This window comes from Syzygium oleosum, unplaced genomic scaffold (genome assembly GCF_021117445.2).
Source record: "Syzygium oleosum isolate NSW1041296 unplaced genomic scaffold, Sole_v2.1 Sole_v2.05, whole genome shotgun sequence".
In the NCBI taxonomy this organism is placed as follows: Eukaryota; Viridiplantae; Streptophyta; class Magnoliopsida; order Myrtales; family Myrtaceae; genus Syzygium; species Syzygium oleosum.
Window position 1 is genome coordinate 2,794,263 of NW_026607489.1, and position 15,812 is coordinate 2,810,074.

General features: G+C 41.2%; 2 protein-coding genes and 1 pseudogene across 4 annotated transcripts; 1 reads left to right on the forward strand and 2 right to left on the reverse strand.

Moving 5' to 3' along the window:
• Positions 1-262: 262 nt before the first annotated feature.
• Positions 263-2,131, reverse strand: LOC115664262 (GDSL esterase/lipase At3g27950-like; annotated as a pseudogene).
• Positions 2,132-7,593: 5,462 nt separating this feature from the next.
• Positions 7,594-10,148, forward strand: LOC115680794 (patatin-like protein 2). Of its 2 annotated transcripts, none has more exons than XM_056311205.1 (7): positions 7,594-7,898; positions 8,135-8,322; positions 8,444-8,630; positions 8,722-8,883; positions 8,973-9,275; positions 9,447-9,619; positions 9,762-10,148. In XM_056311205.1, exons 1-7 carry the CDS (start codon positions 7,767-7,769, stop codon positions 9,838-9,840), a joined length of 1,224 nt encoding a protein of 407 aa, XP_056167180.1. In that variant the 5' UTR covers positions 7,594-7,766; the 3' UTR covers positions 9,841-10,148. The 2 variants fall into 2 exon arrangements, with proteins under 2 accessions (XP_056167180.1, XP_030460490.1); XM_030604630.2 differs by having other exon boundaries at positions 8,135-8,316.
• Positions 10,149-12,300: 2,152 nt separating this feature from the next.
• LOC115680793 (patatin-like protein 2) lies at positions 12,301-15,608 on the reverse strand. 2 transcript variants are annotated; one of them, XM_030604629.2, is made up of 7 exons: positions 15,426-15,608; positions 14,900-15,081; positions 14,578-14,770; positions 14,281-14,442; positions 13,258-13,563; positions 12,897-13,069; positions 12,301-12,766 (listed from the first exon to the last, which is right to left on the reverse strand). In XM_030604629.2, exons 1-7 carry the CDS (start codon positions 15,534-15,536, stop codon positions 12,706-12,708), a joined length of 1,188 nt encoding a protein of 395 aa, XP_030460489.1. In that variant the 5' UTR covers positions 15,537-15,608; the 3' UTR covers positions 12,301-12,705. The 2 variants fall into 2 exon arrangements, with proteins under 2 accessions (XP_030460489.1, XP_030460487.1); XM_030604627.2 differs by lacking the exon at positions 12,301-12,766 and having other exon boundaries at positions 12,780-13,069.
• Positions 15,609-15,812: the final 204 nt, after the last annotated feature.

A 15,812-nucleotide genomic window follows, 5' to 3' on the forward strand; every position in this document is an offset into this window, starting at 1 on the left:
ATATAATAATTAGAAAGCGACACCCTTCTGGATATCTAGCTTGGTGTGAGATATTGGGCATGTATAAGGTTTGGTTTTCTACATCATTTTTTAAGCAACCCTCGTATTATTTTCCATGTGAATATTACATGACATGTGCTCCGACAGGAGTGACGTTTTATTTAGTAATTAATGACCAGAAAGTAGAAAAGGAAAAGCAAGATGTTCGTGCTCTTTTCTTTGCTTCTTTTGGAAATGACGTCTTCAATCTTGATGCTGTATATTATGGACAAGCACTGGAGATTGGTGCAGGTGGGTCGGACATGGAACCAGTGAGGATGCGTGAAGCAATCCACGAATTGGCTGCATCCGTGAAATGTATGCCGTCCCAGCTAATTCGATCCTGAGGGTCGCCACAAGCATCTCCATGAATGGTGGTTCCATTTACTTGTGCTGGCAGTCCACACATCACGAATGTTGGCACGAAGGTACCACAGCAGTAGTTCAGTGGATCAACAAAACCTGCCACCAGATTTCATCAACGGACAGAACATAATTTAAACACCTCAGTACTATTAGCCTACGAACCATTAAGCAAAAATGACCTCCTGTTTTTGCGGATTGCCAAGTTTTTCTCCACATTTACCTCATGGATCTGCTCATTAGATGTAGCCTGAGAGAATTAGTACCCACTGATATGCAGAAGATTACCTTGATTTTTAGCATCACTTATCAGCAATAGCTTGGCTGAATATACGTTGACGGATGTGAACGTAACCATGGAGAGATTGTTTCTTAGCTTGTCCACCCTTTCTTTAAGCTGCTGATTGAATTCTTGAACTACATTGTTTTGATAAGCAACGCAGCCAATCTGTCAAGGGTGCCATTTCTAAATTTAAATGGTAGAGCCATGAAAGGCAAACATCCAATTGGACCGGTGTTATGTACCCAGAAAGCTCTTGCTCCTTCGCCATAGAGTTGCTGAAAAAAAACAATGGAAATACCTTTAGGAAGCAGTATAAGAATTAGCAAGGTTTGTGCATTTATGTTAGGCTCTTAATGGATCTCAGATATTCTATGACTGCCCATAACTTACTTGTATTGCTGCATCAAATCAGTCAAGGATGCCAGGAATTGCAGCGACTATTTGATCTACTGTCATGTTCTGAAAGCCAAATGTAAGATCGTTCTGTCCTATATCAAATGTGTAGAGGGCTTTGAGAAATCATCAGGATGCGGAAGGGACATGCTGCTGCAGTTTTCGATAGTCCCTGAATTTAATGCCATTTTTTGATATATCGTCAGTCTTTACAAAATTATTCAGCTTTGTGCACAAAGAAACTAAAGCAAATGCGATCATGGGGACTCTAAATTGGATTAAGTGGCATATGCGGATTACTGGCTTGATATGCCATAATTCTGGCTAATGAACTGCAGAAAATTGAAGAAGGATATAATGGCTCACAAGAATCACTCAAGTTCTTATAGAGTTCCGTTGCGCGTGATTTGAACTGTTTGAATTGGGAGACTTCAATCCCCAGATCAAAAGGGCTGAAAGGACCAGGTAGAATGGATGAGCCTCCGGTGGCAAAGTTAGCGCCGTGTCTGAAGTTTGTTCCTATGGAGTCCAAGTATGCACTCACGTGTGGCAGTCCTAGTTTTTCAGCTGCAGAAAGTCAGAGAAAACCGATTATGCGTCAAATATTTTACAAATGTTAATCTCTAATAACCTTTATCAAGGCATCTCTTAGTCAAGATAGTGAACTTCTAGTAATCAAAACTGTTCGTCCTGACCGGTGAAATTAACCACTAAGTTTACCTCAGTGTATGGTCATAGGATCCATATTCTTCTCCAAAGAAACAATGACTGAAATCATTCTAATAGTCTGCTAAAAGTCTCACTTATGAAATTGAGGATGACATGCCCGTTGGAAAATCTCTTGGGAGGACTGCCCAGGTTTGTTTCGCCATAGGGAGGTGGAATTTGTGTAAGTGCAGCGGAGCGGCCTCCAGTGTCCGAGTTTGAATCCCCGAAGTTGTAGATAGCAGGAAAGTTGCAGCTAGATGAACTGCCAGCCACCAAGTTCCTTTGGGTCATTACCAATCCCGAAACCAGCAGTCCCAAAATGCTGAAAATGTTTACTAATGCCATCGTTCTTTCTAACTCAAAAGTTAGTGATATCACGCTGTTCTTGTGTAGATGTGTCTTATGGCTTTTCCAAGACCTATATTTATACTCTGCTAAATGCAGATGGCGACGGGCGAACAATGGGTTAGAAGATGATTGGGTTCATGGAATCGTCTCCAGTTTCATGCCGCTTGGCATTGGACAGAACGGGTTAGAATATTCCATCCCACAACTTGAGGACTCCTGAAAGTTACAAAACTGAAAGGTACTGAATAGGATTTTAGTGATATAAAAACGCAGGAAATTTTCTAATTGCAAGCTTGGACTTGGAATAAACATCTTTCTTGATGCTTCGTCTCATGCTTGCATGGTTATAATCGACGATGCAAAGTTGTGGTCTTAATGAGAAAAGGGACAATTGGTTGGGAGATAGAAACTTCAAGAGTTCTTTATCTTGAAATTGCGCAAGCTTTTTCTAATCTAGTACTTTAATATAAATTACACCAGGTGAAACTCCTAAACCTTGACCCAAGTATGCAAAAGAGAACAAAAACTACGAATAACGTATTTAGCCAAGAATGGGTATAAAATGATACCGATGGCAGATCAATTACCTCGGCACATTGATCTGTTTGATAATGACAACTTAAACAGGGGCATATTCACTCATTTCCAGGATTGGGAAAGGCACTCTCTCTTAATTTGTTCAGAAAACAAATCGTTATTGACACTAGATACGTGAGCTATTATTGACAACCAAAAGAATTATTAATATTAATATACATCGATGATCATGAATCAACTATTCATATGCGGCGGCGTATGATTGACGATTTTCATTGTAGAATCAATCAATAAAGATACCAATAGGAAAAGAACAATAAGTTAGCAATTGAGACACCAAACAAAGACTGGATGTCTAGCAGGCGCCAAAAAATAGTTACTATATTCTAATTTGAAATTACCCGTAGAAAATGAAGTGGAGCCCAGCAGATCATGTTGAAGAGGTAAATTTCGAGTCAATTAAACACCCCTTTAGATACAATAAAGTAACGATGGCCCGAATTATAAACCTAAATATTTTGGTGATCAATTACACATCTATTAAATCATTATAGAATGTGTTGTGGCACACCCTAATCTAGTCAATCTTTTTATTGATCCATCAAATTTTGTTGCTCGCCTTGAGTGATCTTGGGTGCACCCTTGTATCCATCGGTGGAGCCTAATTAGATATACGTGGAGGGAATTACTTTCACGCATTCGGCACAGTTAATCAAGTCAAAAGCCTCGATTGCCCTTGTCGTAAAGAAAAGAAAAACATGGCATGTTTATTTCGCAGAAAACCGACGCTTTGAAAAACATCCTACTGAAAATCATCTTCGGCATTTGCTCATAAAAATGAATTAACGAACCGTAATTTCGTCATCGACGAAAATGTTCAAGTACAGATCACTACTTATAATGAAAACATTTTCGCTAACTATTCTTTCAAACAATAGAACAATCATCTTTAAAAAAATAACGAATAGATTGCTTATTTTCTGTTAAATAACCCCGACCCTTTTCAAAGTTCTTTTTCCTCTACATTATTGGTGCTACTGTCAACTCGTATATCTTTTCGAACCAAAAATAAACTCACATATCTTTTCGGGTGATTTATATATGAATTATTTTTTTTAAAAGACAGAAATTGCCAGTAGGGTCCACTCCACACATTGGTGACAACTGTAATACTCCGTCCGAGATGATAGGACATCTCCACTAAGGGTGAGCATGGTTCCAGGATAGAAACGGAAACTGGAAAACCAGTTCAGTTCCAGGTCCTAGTGAGACCTGGTCCAGTTCCCAATTCCACATTTTTAAGAACCTCCAGTTCCCATTTCAGTTCCTAGTTCTCTTGAGAACTGAACCGGGAACCTCAAAAACCCTAAATTTGTGCATGTGTACCTGAGACTGTTCCACGGGATTTTGCTAAATTTTACTGAGACTGAAGTTGTGATTTATGTTCTTGACTGATATACCAATGCTTTTGGATGAATCTCCAAGTTGCATCTATGCCGATCAATTGGTTTAATTCTGGTAATATGAATGTGTGTTTTTAATGGTTGGACAGGATCTGATTGTGTTCGAGGGTCCTGCTGTTTGGAGGATATTGTGATTTCTTGTTCAATCAAATTTCTATGCCATGTTGGCCAAAGCTAGCTTAAAAGAACCTTGTAGCTTTATATCTCTTACCTTGTTGAGACGAGCATTCCTCTTCCCCCTTTGATTATCAAAGAAGTCACAATTTCTTTTTGCGCTACATTGTTTTGTTGGCCTGGAAGTAGCTGATTCAATGTGCCTAAGTAAATTAATCGTGGCTCTGATCGCTATCACTATAGTTACATATTTGTTTTGGTTTGGGTTAATACCACGAAAAATCCTAAACTTGTACACTTGTGACACATTTACCCCAAACTATTTTTTTTACCATAAAAAACCCCAAACTGGTACATCTGTGACAATTTTACCCCGAACTATTTTTTTGACCATCAAAAACCCCAAACTGGTACATCTGTGACAATTTTACCCTGAACTTACCACAAAAAACCTCAAACTGGTACATATGTGACAATTTTACCCTGAATTAAAATTTAATATTATTTTTTATTTTTTTCCGAATTTTTATTTATTTTTTTTCCTTTTATTTTTTTTTCTTTATCTTCAACCTCTGGCCGATCGCCGGTCCGGCGACCGGCCAGAGGCGGAAGTCGGCGAGGGCCGCCCTCGCCGGCGTCGGGCGAGGGTGGCCCACGCCGGCGTCGGGCGAGGGCCGCCTCGCAGATCAAGCTCGGGCGACCCTCGCCGATATTGGGCGAGGGCCGCCTCACTGCGTCGGGTGAGGGCCGCCTCGCCGACGTCGGGCGAGGGTTGTCCTCGCCCGCCCAGGGCAAGGGCGATCCTCGCCCGACTCAGGCGAGGGCGACCCTCGCCGGTATCGGGCGAGGGCTGCCCTCGCCGGATCTGGCGAGGGCGACCCTCGCCTGCGTCGGGCGAGGGCTGCCCTCGCCGGCTTCGGGCGAGGCAGCCCTCGCCTGGGCGGGCAAGGACGGCCCTCGCCGAGCCGGGCGAGGGCCGCCTCGCTCGACAACGGCGAGGGCCGCTCGCTAGATCCGGCGAGGGTCACCCTTGCCGAGTCGAGCGAGGGCGGCCCTCGCCAGCGGCTGCCGAGGGCGGCCCTCGCCGGCTTCCGCCTCTGGCCGGTCGCCGGACCGGCGACCGGCCAGAGGTTGAAGTGAAGAAAAAAAAAAGAAAAGAAAAGAAAAAAAAGAAAAAATTCAAAAAATAAAAAAAATAATATTAAAAATTAGTTGGGGTAAAATTGTCACATGTGTACCAGTTTGGGGTTTTTTGTGGTATGTTCGGGGTAAAATTGTCACAGGTATACCAGTTTGGGGTTTTTTATGGTCAAAAAAATAGTTTGGGGTAAATGTGTCACAAGTGTACCAATTTAGAGTTTTTCGTGGTATTAACCCTTTTGGTTTTTACTTGGAGATGCCTCAGCATCATATCTAATCCTTTGTTGTTTCTATGGCCTTTCGTAATATTTTTATTATTTATTTTATTTTACGTGTTCATCTTTTATGGATTGTTATCATTGACAAATGGGAGACTTTCATTTTTATTGTTTCGTTCACTGTCATTTTTCTTAACAAAAAATGAAAAAAAAAAAAAAAGGAAATTGGCCGGTTCCCAAGTAAACCCTAGAACCGACATTAGAATCTATGACATTGTAGGTTCCAAGGTATGTACGGTAGATTTCAGGTTTTAAAAAATGAGAAACATGTTCCGACGGATCGATTCTAGGTTCCAGTTTGAATCTGGACAGAATCTAAAATTGTTCACCCTTATATTTAAAGCTCAAAGTAAAGGCACGGAAATGAAAACCCAATACTTATTGAGCAAAGAATATAATAGGTAAATTTTTCGACTATATCAGAAAAATAATCTGATATTACACATTGACCTATGCTAATAATTTAAGTACTTGTTGAACTTGATAAAAATACCTACTAATTTGAATGCACATACATCTCCTACCTTTGCTGATTTGGACCCACCAATCAACATATTGATCCCGGCCGGGACACAAAAAGTAAAGTTTACTTTGTATTAGAAAAGCTACGTGCGATATTATGGGACTAGTACCATTAGGTATACAAAAAGATTTTGGCAAATTAGGTTGCAAAATGATGTAACAGATTGTAAGTGGAATTTTGAACGAGTGGCTAGTATCCGAGACACAATAAGAGTCTACTGCTTCTTTTGTAACAAATCTTGTGCACCAATCTAATGAAACTTGATTGGGTCCCAAGCAAGCCGTTAAAAGGCTTCATCTCTAGTTTCATCCAAACCTTGGGATTCCTGAAATGTAAAACTTTTAGAGAGTATTCCCTCTCTTTGGAAAAAACAAAGATACTGTGAGAACTTGGGGGCATGGGATGAGCGGGCCTAGCAAAAATAAGGAACGTATTCGTGGAGCTTGCCATTTCAATATATCAAACAAACAGGCCGCAAAGGCTCTTGTGGGAACTTCAGCTTTTCTCCTGTGGTGAGGTTATCCTGTAACCAGAACACCAAGGATCCACAGGAGAAAATCCTTTTCCTATTGAACAACAAAGGTAGAAAATGTAACCTATATGAAGTTGAATAGACCTTTTGTATATTGATGGACAGCCCAAAAGATGATGGACGCTAAAAGAGAATGTGTTGTGGGACTTTCACAAGAAGGGTATCCAAGAACATATCCATGGGCCTTAGCCTTTTCCGACTCATTTTTCGTTCGGCCGATCAGACTAATCCTCTCTCATCTCTCAGTAACGTCCTGCATTGTTCAAAGATAGGTTTAAGTAGGTTATTGCGACTCAAGATCGTATTCCAACAATTAACAGCATATAGAGAGGGTCATATTCGATTTCTAAATTCCGGATATTGCAATCAAAGGCGACTTGATGAGAGCGTAAGCTTCAGCCTGAATCGTAATGGGGAAGGTGGACTTGGAGTCACCACCACTTGCACAGTGGATCGAAGGCATGCGCCAGCGATTATGACGTTTGCGAAAACTTGGGATGCAAATGAAGCACTAAGCTTGGTAGTGCGGCACGAGCACCATACATAATCAAAGAACCGCACAAAATTTGCTCCTCATACTATCATGGAGATCACAAGGAACTTTGCCCAATCCCTTCACCTAAGTTTCCTCACCTAACATTCTCCTAATTTTCTGCCTAAAACCAACAATCCTCGGACAGATTCTTTTGGCAAAGGGACCATTTTCGCTTTTTGGGGAACGCAGAAGGCACTTCCTCGTATGGAAATGCTTTCATGTTTCTTTCAAGCTTCAAATGATGAGTTGTGCTCTCCAGCTTAATCCAAATTCGTCAAGAGGGCAAAACAAAGCATGGCTCAACTGGACAATCAATTGGTCCCATGTCAATGTTTCTGATGCTCCAGGAATGACCACAAGTTAGGACCTTAATAACTGTTGCATCACCAGTATATATAAAGTTGACAGGAGATCCAATCCAAGGCTTGTGTGCTGGTGCCAAAAGAAAAACCCTCGCACTTACCTAAAATTAGCCTTCTTTCTTCAAAATCCCGAATTTTTTTCGCTGAAATGGAATACGCAAAATTGACCCTGAAACCTCCGACTTACGGAAACCTTATTACTATCCTCAGCATCGACGGAGGCGGCATAAGGGGAGTGGTTCCAGGAGTCATCCTAGCTTGCCTGGAATCTGAGTTACAGGTCATAATACACATGGCATGACACTTTTTGTTACTTATGAGGAATGTGTTCTATGAAACTTGGACTCGTAATTTGTTTTGGCAATTTCTAAAATGGCTAATTGAGGATCACATTGAAACAAAGAGAGGAAGGAAATTGTTTCTATTGCACTTCCCGACACAGCACCGCAGGCTCTTATTTGACAAAATAGAAGTTTCCTTTTCATTTTGGTCGTGTGTTCTCTTTCTATGATGCAGAAGCTGGATGGCGAGGATGCAAGGATCGCGGATTACTTTGACGTCGTAGCAGGAACAAGCACCGGTGGACTTCTGACTGCCATGCTAACGGCACCAAATGAGAAAAACCGTCCCTTGTTTGCCGCCAAAGACATCAAATCCTTTTATTTCGACAATGGCCCCAAAATATTCCCACAAAATAGGTGCAGGCGCTGTCGAAGATCATCTTTTTTACGTTGAACCTTAAAATTGCATTCTAGTTCCACCTTTCTCTTCAGTAAACAATCCTAACTGTCCTATTTTTCTGTTGCATTTCATTTCTGTAAATAGCTGCTTGTTTTCCTCCATTGCGCAATCGGCAAAGCTTGTGTTGGGGCCAAAATATGACGGCAAGTATCTGCACAGCCTTCTGAGGGACAAGCTTGGAAATCTGCGGCTACATCAGACTTTGACCAATGTCGTTATTCCGACCTTCGATATTAAGCAGCTTCAGCCTATTATCTTCTCCAGCTTTGAGGTCTACTTCTATTTTCTTCTACAGTAATAATGCGAAAAGCGACCCTTTACCATAGATCGAAAAGCAATTGACACTATTTTTGAGTGTTCAGGTGAAAAGGAAGACAAGACTCGATGCTCTAATTTCTGATATCTGCATTGGTAGTTCAGCAGCGCCAACTTACTTGCCGGCCCACTTCTTTCAAACCTCGGACTCCACAGGTGCGCTGAGGGACTTCAATCTCATCGACGGTGGTATGGCAGCTAATAATCCGGTGCGCTGAATGTCCTCAAGCCTGAGCCTTTTAACTTTGTTTCAGCACATTTTTCTTCTTGACATGTATTCTATTTTCCTTCCAATTAGACTCTGATCGCCATCAGTGAAGTGACGAGAGAGATCACCAGGAAATCCCCTGCTTACAACTCCATAAATGCATCGGAATTTGGCCGGTTTCTGGTGATATCCGTGGGAACCGGATCAGCAAAGGTTGAGGAGAAGTATGAGGCCAAGTCGGTGGCTAGATGGGGTGTCTTTGGTTGGTTGATGGGAGCCAATTCAGTTCCTTTAGTGGATGTGTTCATGCAAGGAAGCGCCGACGTGGTTGATTTTCATCTTTCTGTGGTTTTCAAAGCCCTTAATTCCGAAAATAACTATCTCAGGATTCAGGTGATTCATGATAGGCTTAAAGTCCAAATATCATAATACAAAAAAGTAGTTCTTGCGCCTCTTCTTCGTCTGAGTTTTATGTGGAACATATAGTCTATTAGATAGAAAAAATGTTCATCCCTAGATAATCATAGTTCTAGCTGCCAGCAAAGTATAACTGAGGACTTGCAGGATGACACATTGAGAGGGACAGTATCGACAGTCGACACTTCTACAAAGGAGAATCTGAACAATCTTGTCAAAGTCGGTGAGGAATTGTTGAAGAAGCCAGTTTCGAAGGTGAACCTGGAGACTGGTAACTTGGAGCCCTCAAAGCTGGAGACTAATGAACAGGCTCTGAAAAGGTACATGTCTTTTTCCATAACTCAAAGCCATATATGCTTGCCAGACCATGTAAATTTCATTTTACAAGTAGAAAATCCAATATAATGATACTGTGCTGCTCTTATCAATGGACAAAATTTCTCACTCTCCCACCTTTTATAGGTTCGCAAAGCTACTTGTGGAAGAGAGGCGCCGCCGTCATGCCAATCACTCCGAAACTCTCAAGCAAAGCATAGTATAAAGCTATACTTGAATCCTATTCGTCCGGTCATTTATGTGTGGAACTTACAGTGGGCAGTGAAAGCAGGGAAATCCCTCCTCTATGAATAAGAACCTGGCTGGTATCGGTCTTCTCTTGCTAGTTGCTATTACTCCAAATTGTTGGTATTATCCGACAATGATCGCATACAATTTCTTTTAAGCTGTCAATAGACCTAATAAAGATTCCACATGTAAAGCTGGGCAATGTAAGTCCAACTTGGATATAGGCTTTGTAAGAATTTGCTTTTTCGCCACTCCAAAACTATGTAAGACCAAGCTGTTATATGATGCGGGTTGACCTTGTGTATCAGCAATGCGTTGGATTAGATAGTAAGGGAGTTTGCTCGTCTTCTTATGGTTCGATTCAAGCCTTCTTGCAAATCCTCCAACAAAAAAATTCTGAATGCAGAGTCAAATGGGACGAAGTGCACCCTTAAAACTGTACGAGGTGGACTAGTCAAGATGATTCCGCTAATGCATCTTAGATGTTTACTAGGTGAAATATCCTATAAGCTGAGATGTATCAATAAATTATCACGTGGACAAGTTCAAGCATGTAGATAACTTTCGAGTTTTCCCTTATTATTCAATTAAAAAGCCGCAATTTTGTTATTAAAGCTTTATTATAACGATAGTGTCTTAAACTCCTTGATTATTCGAGCAACCTCTAATGAGTGTGATGGTCATCCATCCTACACACAAAGTATAATTTTCAGATCACGGGGGCTATGGTCGGAGGATGTGCCTCAGGAAAATACACAATTGTGGCGATCAAAACTAGGCCCGTCAACTTTAGACCACAAAAAAAATACTAGGCCTTCAACAAGGCGAACACACTGACTAATTAAATGATCATGGTTGTCAAGTTTTCAGGTCAAACGTTGAAGTTTGCTATCCGGATGAACCAAATTTAAGAATACTCAAGGTTCTTGTGGAATAAAACAAGATTTACTGCTCCAATCTTGAACCTAGCACTTGGCAGCATACTTGTTCTCACCGGCAGTTCGCTGCTTTTGTTGAGTCTCAAACCTAAGATTCTCACTGAAGTTGAGGGTTTTACTATCAACGAGAGAGTTTGTGACCGCAAATGGAGAATGACTCCCCCAACTTTAGTGAAAATAATCCATGCAGTGCCTAGATTTTGACATTCTTGTTGTCGGCTAATTTCGCATACCAAAAATTGAAATAAACGTCAGGAAAACTAACCTAAAAGCAGTACAAAAAATAAACAGAATGTTGATCCGAGCCCAACGAAGTAACGTCGTGTCCTTAAGACGAATTTGGCCCCTCAATCAGTACCTGAGGATATTGGACAATCGTCTCCCAGGATAGAACGGATCTCGTTCCTCCGAAGTGGTACGTATTCAGAGGACACCTTCGAACGCAACTTCGCAGAATAATCGCACAAAATGATAATGATGAAGTGAAAAATGTCTAGAGTGCGTAGGGAAAATGTCTCGCGGGAATATAAATGCCACGAAGTGTCACAGTCCGAACTAAACTGTTCGGACATATGTATATGGCGAAAATGAAGAGTTGCGAGTAATGAAGACTCGCTTGCGGTTCCCGTTCGGTTCGTGAACAGTAGCGAAGGCTCACTCGAACCGAAGCGATTTTCGTTCGGGCGAACCGAACCTCACGAACAGACACGTCTGATAATGATGAAGTGAAAAATGTCTAGAGTGCGTAGGGAAAATGTCTCGCGGGAATATAAATGCCATGAAATGTCACAGTCCGAACTAAACTGTTCGGATATATGTATATGGCGAAAATGAAGAGTTGCGAGTAATGAAGACTCGCTTGCGGTTCCCGTTCGGTTCGTGAACAGTAGCGAAGGCTCACTCGAACCGAAGCGATTTTCGTTCGGGCGAACCGAACCTCACGAACAGACACGTCTGATAATGATGAAGTGAAAAATGTCTAGAGTGCGTAGGGAAAATGTCTCGCGGGAATATAAATGCCACGAAATGTCACAGTCCGAACTAAACTGTTCGGATATATGTATATGGCGAAAATGAAGAGTTGCGAGTAATGAAGACTCGCTTGCGGTTCCCGTTCGGTTTGTGAACAGTAGCGAAGGCTCACTCGAACCGAAGCGATTTTCGTTCGGGCGAACCGAACCTCACGAACGGACACGTCTGTTTGTCCAAAAAATAATTAATTAATTAATTTCTAACAACGTGTCTGTTCGGAAAAAAATAAAATACCGATAAAGAATGGACCCCGAACCGAGCCGGATGGCGGTGCGCGTGCGGGGGAATTGGCGTAGGTCCTCTCTCTTCCACAAAAGTGGGGTACCCCTTGGGGCCCAAATCCATTTGAGAGGTTCCTCAAAATAAACCATCTCCCATCACCTCTTCTATCATATGTGGGACACTTTCATCCACACACTTGTCATTCAATTCTATGGGATTTGGATGCCAAAATCCCAACAATTCTCATCATCATTAAGTAAATAATCTTGACAAGCATATATAGCAGGTTCAATTTCATCTGATGAGAGCATACACTGATATACATAAGTTTACTGCCAACTACTACGACGTAGGATTGCGTTTTGAAGTCCCATTCTTTTCTCCTAGTTGTTATAATAGGAAAGTTACAATGCCATATGCACGCTATTGATAAAAAAAATTTGAACCATTGAAAGGATTATTATTTGATTGGTCAAGAAACTAGACATCTCTCCATATCGTCAAGATCGAATTGTAGGGTAAGTCCCTATAACTTCAAACGAATGAACAGATATAACATTGTTGTACATCCGAATCTCCTGGAACAAATTGCAATGCTGGGTACAAAAGGAACGTAAATTTGTAGCATAAATAACCCGTCATCATATAGTTCACAGAGGCGACGATTTTCCTCGGCGGAGCTGCTTCTCCTTGGACAGCGTTTCCGCTAGCCTATGTTCAGAAGGTAACAAGAAACAGGAAAAAAGATCAACGTATATCCAATTTATTATCGATGGAAAAATCAGTTGTGTCACTAGAAATTCGTTGATAAAGTGAATTAGGTAGCCATTTAAACAAATACCTTTTGAGAGCCGCTTCATTTGTACCCTGATTTAAAGGCTCAAAGACCCCTGTGTCCAAGTTCACCCTTGACACTGGTTTCTTCAACAATGCCTCTCCAACCTTCACTATATTCTCCAAGTTCTCCCTTGTGGCCGTGTCAATCGAAGCCACATCTCCCGTCAATGTATCATCCTGCATCATTTTTTACCTCGTCTTTTTCAGATTACACTTATTGGATGCCATACATTTATAAAAATAAAAATAAAAAGTCCGTTGATTTTCTTTCAAGGTGTGTTTTCTTTGTCGGTATTAATATTGCGATTTAGTATACCGGTATTTGTACAATATCGCACTTTAATGAATATCAGACAGTGTATTACCTGTATGCGGAGATAATTTTTGCATTTAAGAGACTGGAATAGAGTGGAGAGATGAATATCCACCATGTCTGCACTTGCTTGAGTATAGACATCAACTAACGGAGTCGAACCACCATTCGTGAGCCAGCCGAGCACACCCCATTTCGATGCTTTCTTGGCGCTGTACTTTTCCTCTGATTTCGATGAACCGGTGCCCAGGGACAGAACCAGGAACCTAGTATAGTCCGTTGGCTTCATATCAGGAACATCAAAGTCCGAGTTCGAATCACTTATTTCTTTGGTCACCTCACTTACAGCCACTAAAGCCTGTGATGCATGAATAGTAAGACAAACAATACAAATTATCACGGCATGCTGCTCTAATTCCAGGAAAATCAAAATGGATTTTGATGTCTGCATTGTTACTAATACTGCTTGTTATGCACTAATTCATTTCTTTTATTCCACCCGAGTACTTACTACTCGAGAATGGGGACAACTAGTGGCCTCCAGTAGCTGGCTGTTTTTTTTAACATTCAGAACTTACATATAGAGATGCCTTTAATGTTGTTTGGGCACTTAGTAAGGTTGATGATGATAATTTCTTACTAGGACCACTTCTTTCTGAATGCAGGAGATTGATGGGGCAGATACGACGAATCAAAATGAGCACGTTGTTCGGGGAGGCTAACTGCTGTGCTGATGCTTTTGCGATCATGGGCAAGGATTTAGAGGACAATTTTGTTGTTTTTGATGAGCCTCCTTGTCTTATGACTTTAATTCGAATTGTTGTACTAACCAATGTAGTACATGAACAATGATAATATTGGAGGGTCTGCCCCCTGTTTTGGATATGTAATGTTCAGCTAATTTTAAGGAAGTCTTAGATTTACCAAAATAAAAAAGGTAGGTTCAAGAATACTCACTAGATTCTACTTTGACTAACTCGAAATTGTTAAATTTTCTACATATATTGTACACATATTGCCTAATACTATGCGGTGCAATTATAGCGTAAAAGTTTTCTGACACAAATGAGCCTACCGGATTATTTGCCGCAACGCCACCATCGATAAGATTGAATTCCCTGACTGATCCATTAGGGTTCCTAGTTCTAAAATAGTAGGCTGGCAGGTAAGTTGGTGCAGCCGAAGTTCCGATGCATATGTCCGAGACTAAAGCATCCAAGCTAGGATTCTTCTTCACCTGAAACTCGCGCAACACGGTCAGATAATCAATTAAAACAGTCATAGGGCAAGTCATCTAGCTACTCTTCTTGTATTTCACCTAACGCTACTTTTTTGGGGTTTTGTACGGTTTTTGAGTTAATATTGACCCAACCTGGAAGCTGGAGAAGATTGTAGGCTGCAATTCCTTGATGTCAAATGTTGGAATAATCACATTAGTCAATGTTTGGTGCAATCTGGTGTCTCCCAATTTCTCCTTAATAAGTTTGTGTAGATACTTCCCTCTGTATTTCGGTCCGGCCATGGCTTTGATCGTCCTCACAGTGTTGGCCATTATGCTCGGACATCTGATCCATGAGAGAAGCTGAGACTCATATGTTGGTGAAATATAACGATAGATTGGTCTCTAAATTTATTAGTGATCTGATCTTGAGATGTAATATGATTAAATATATTTGCTACGAAATTATTAAGACCTGGGCTGAGGGAAGATCTTAGGGCTGTGTTCCAAATAGAAGGCCTTGATGTCCTTGCCGCCGTATAGAGGGCGGTTCTTCTTATCTGGCGCTGCCAGCATCGCGGCGACGAGGCCACCCGTGCTGGTTCCTGCGATGACGTCGAAGTAGTCTGCTATTCTTGCGTTCTCTCCATCTAGCTTCTGCATTATGCCATAACAAAAAAGCTTGTTTCAGTCTTTCAGGGGGTAAATGACCAGATCCTAACATAACCAACTTGGCAAAAATTTTCTTGGGTGCGACGGGTCAGGTGGCATCCATGGCTAGCTTGAGCATACTATTCGACCCAAAGTTGAACGTTGATGTGTACAATTCAAATGCGCATAGTTAGCTACTAGGAGTACATATGCATTCAGAAGATGCACATTCTTAGGATGACCTAATCCCTTGGCAAATATGCATGGTGCTATCCCAAAAAGAAAAGGAGAAATTCCATATAATAAAACGGTCGACATGACAAAAATTAATTATTGCGAAGTGTAGCTACCTGAAGCTCGGTCTCTAGGAAACCCAGAATTATACCAGGAATAATTCCTCTGATCCCACCACCATCAATGCTTAGAATGGTGACCAACTTCCCATGAGCAGGAGGCTGCATTGATGATGCCAAAAGATGGAGAAACGAAGCAGAAGAATTTGAACTCTTTTGAGAGGCTTGGTGAAGAGAGATTTGAAGCTCTTGGATGAAGTGGTTAATTTGATTGTGTTGAGCAGTATATTTATAGATTAACCTGATTAATCCTGTTTCCATTCAATCCCTTTGACAATTTGACCAATTCGGAGTGTTTCCCAAAGTCTATGCTATGTTGGTCTCAAATTTACCTCTGATTAAGATATATTCTTTTGCCTGTTGTTTAGTTGTTGTCTTTTTCTG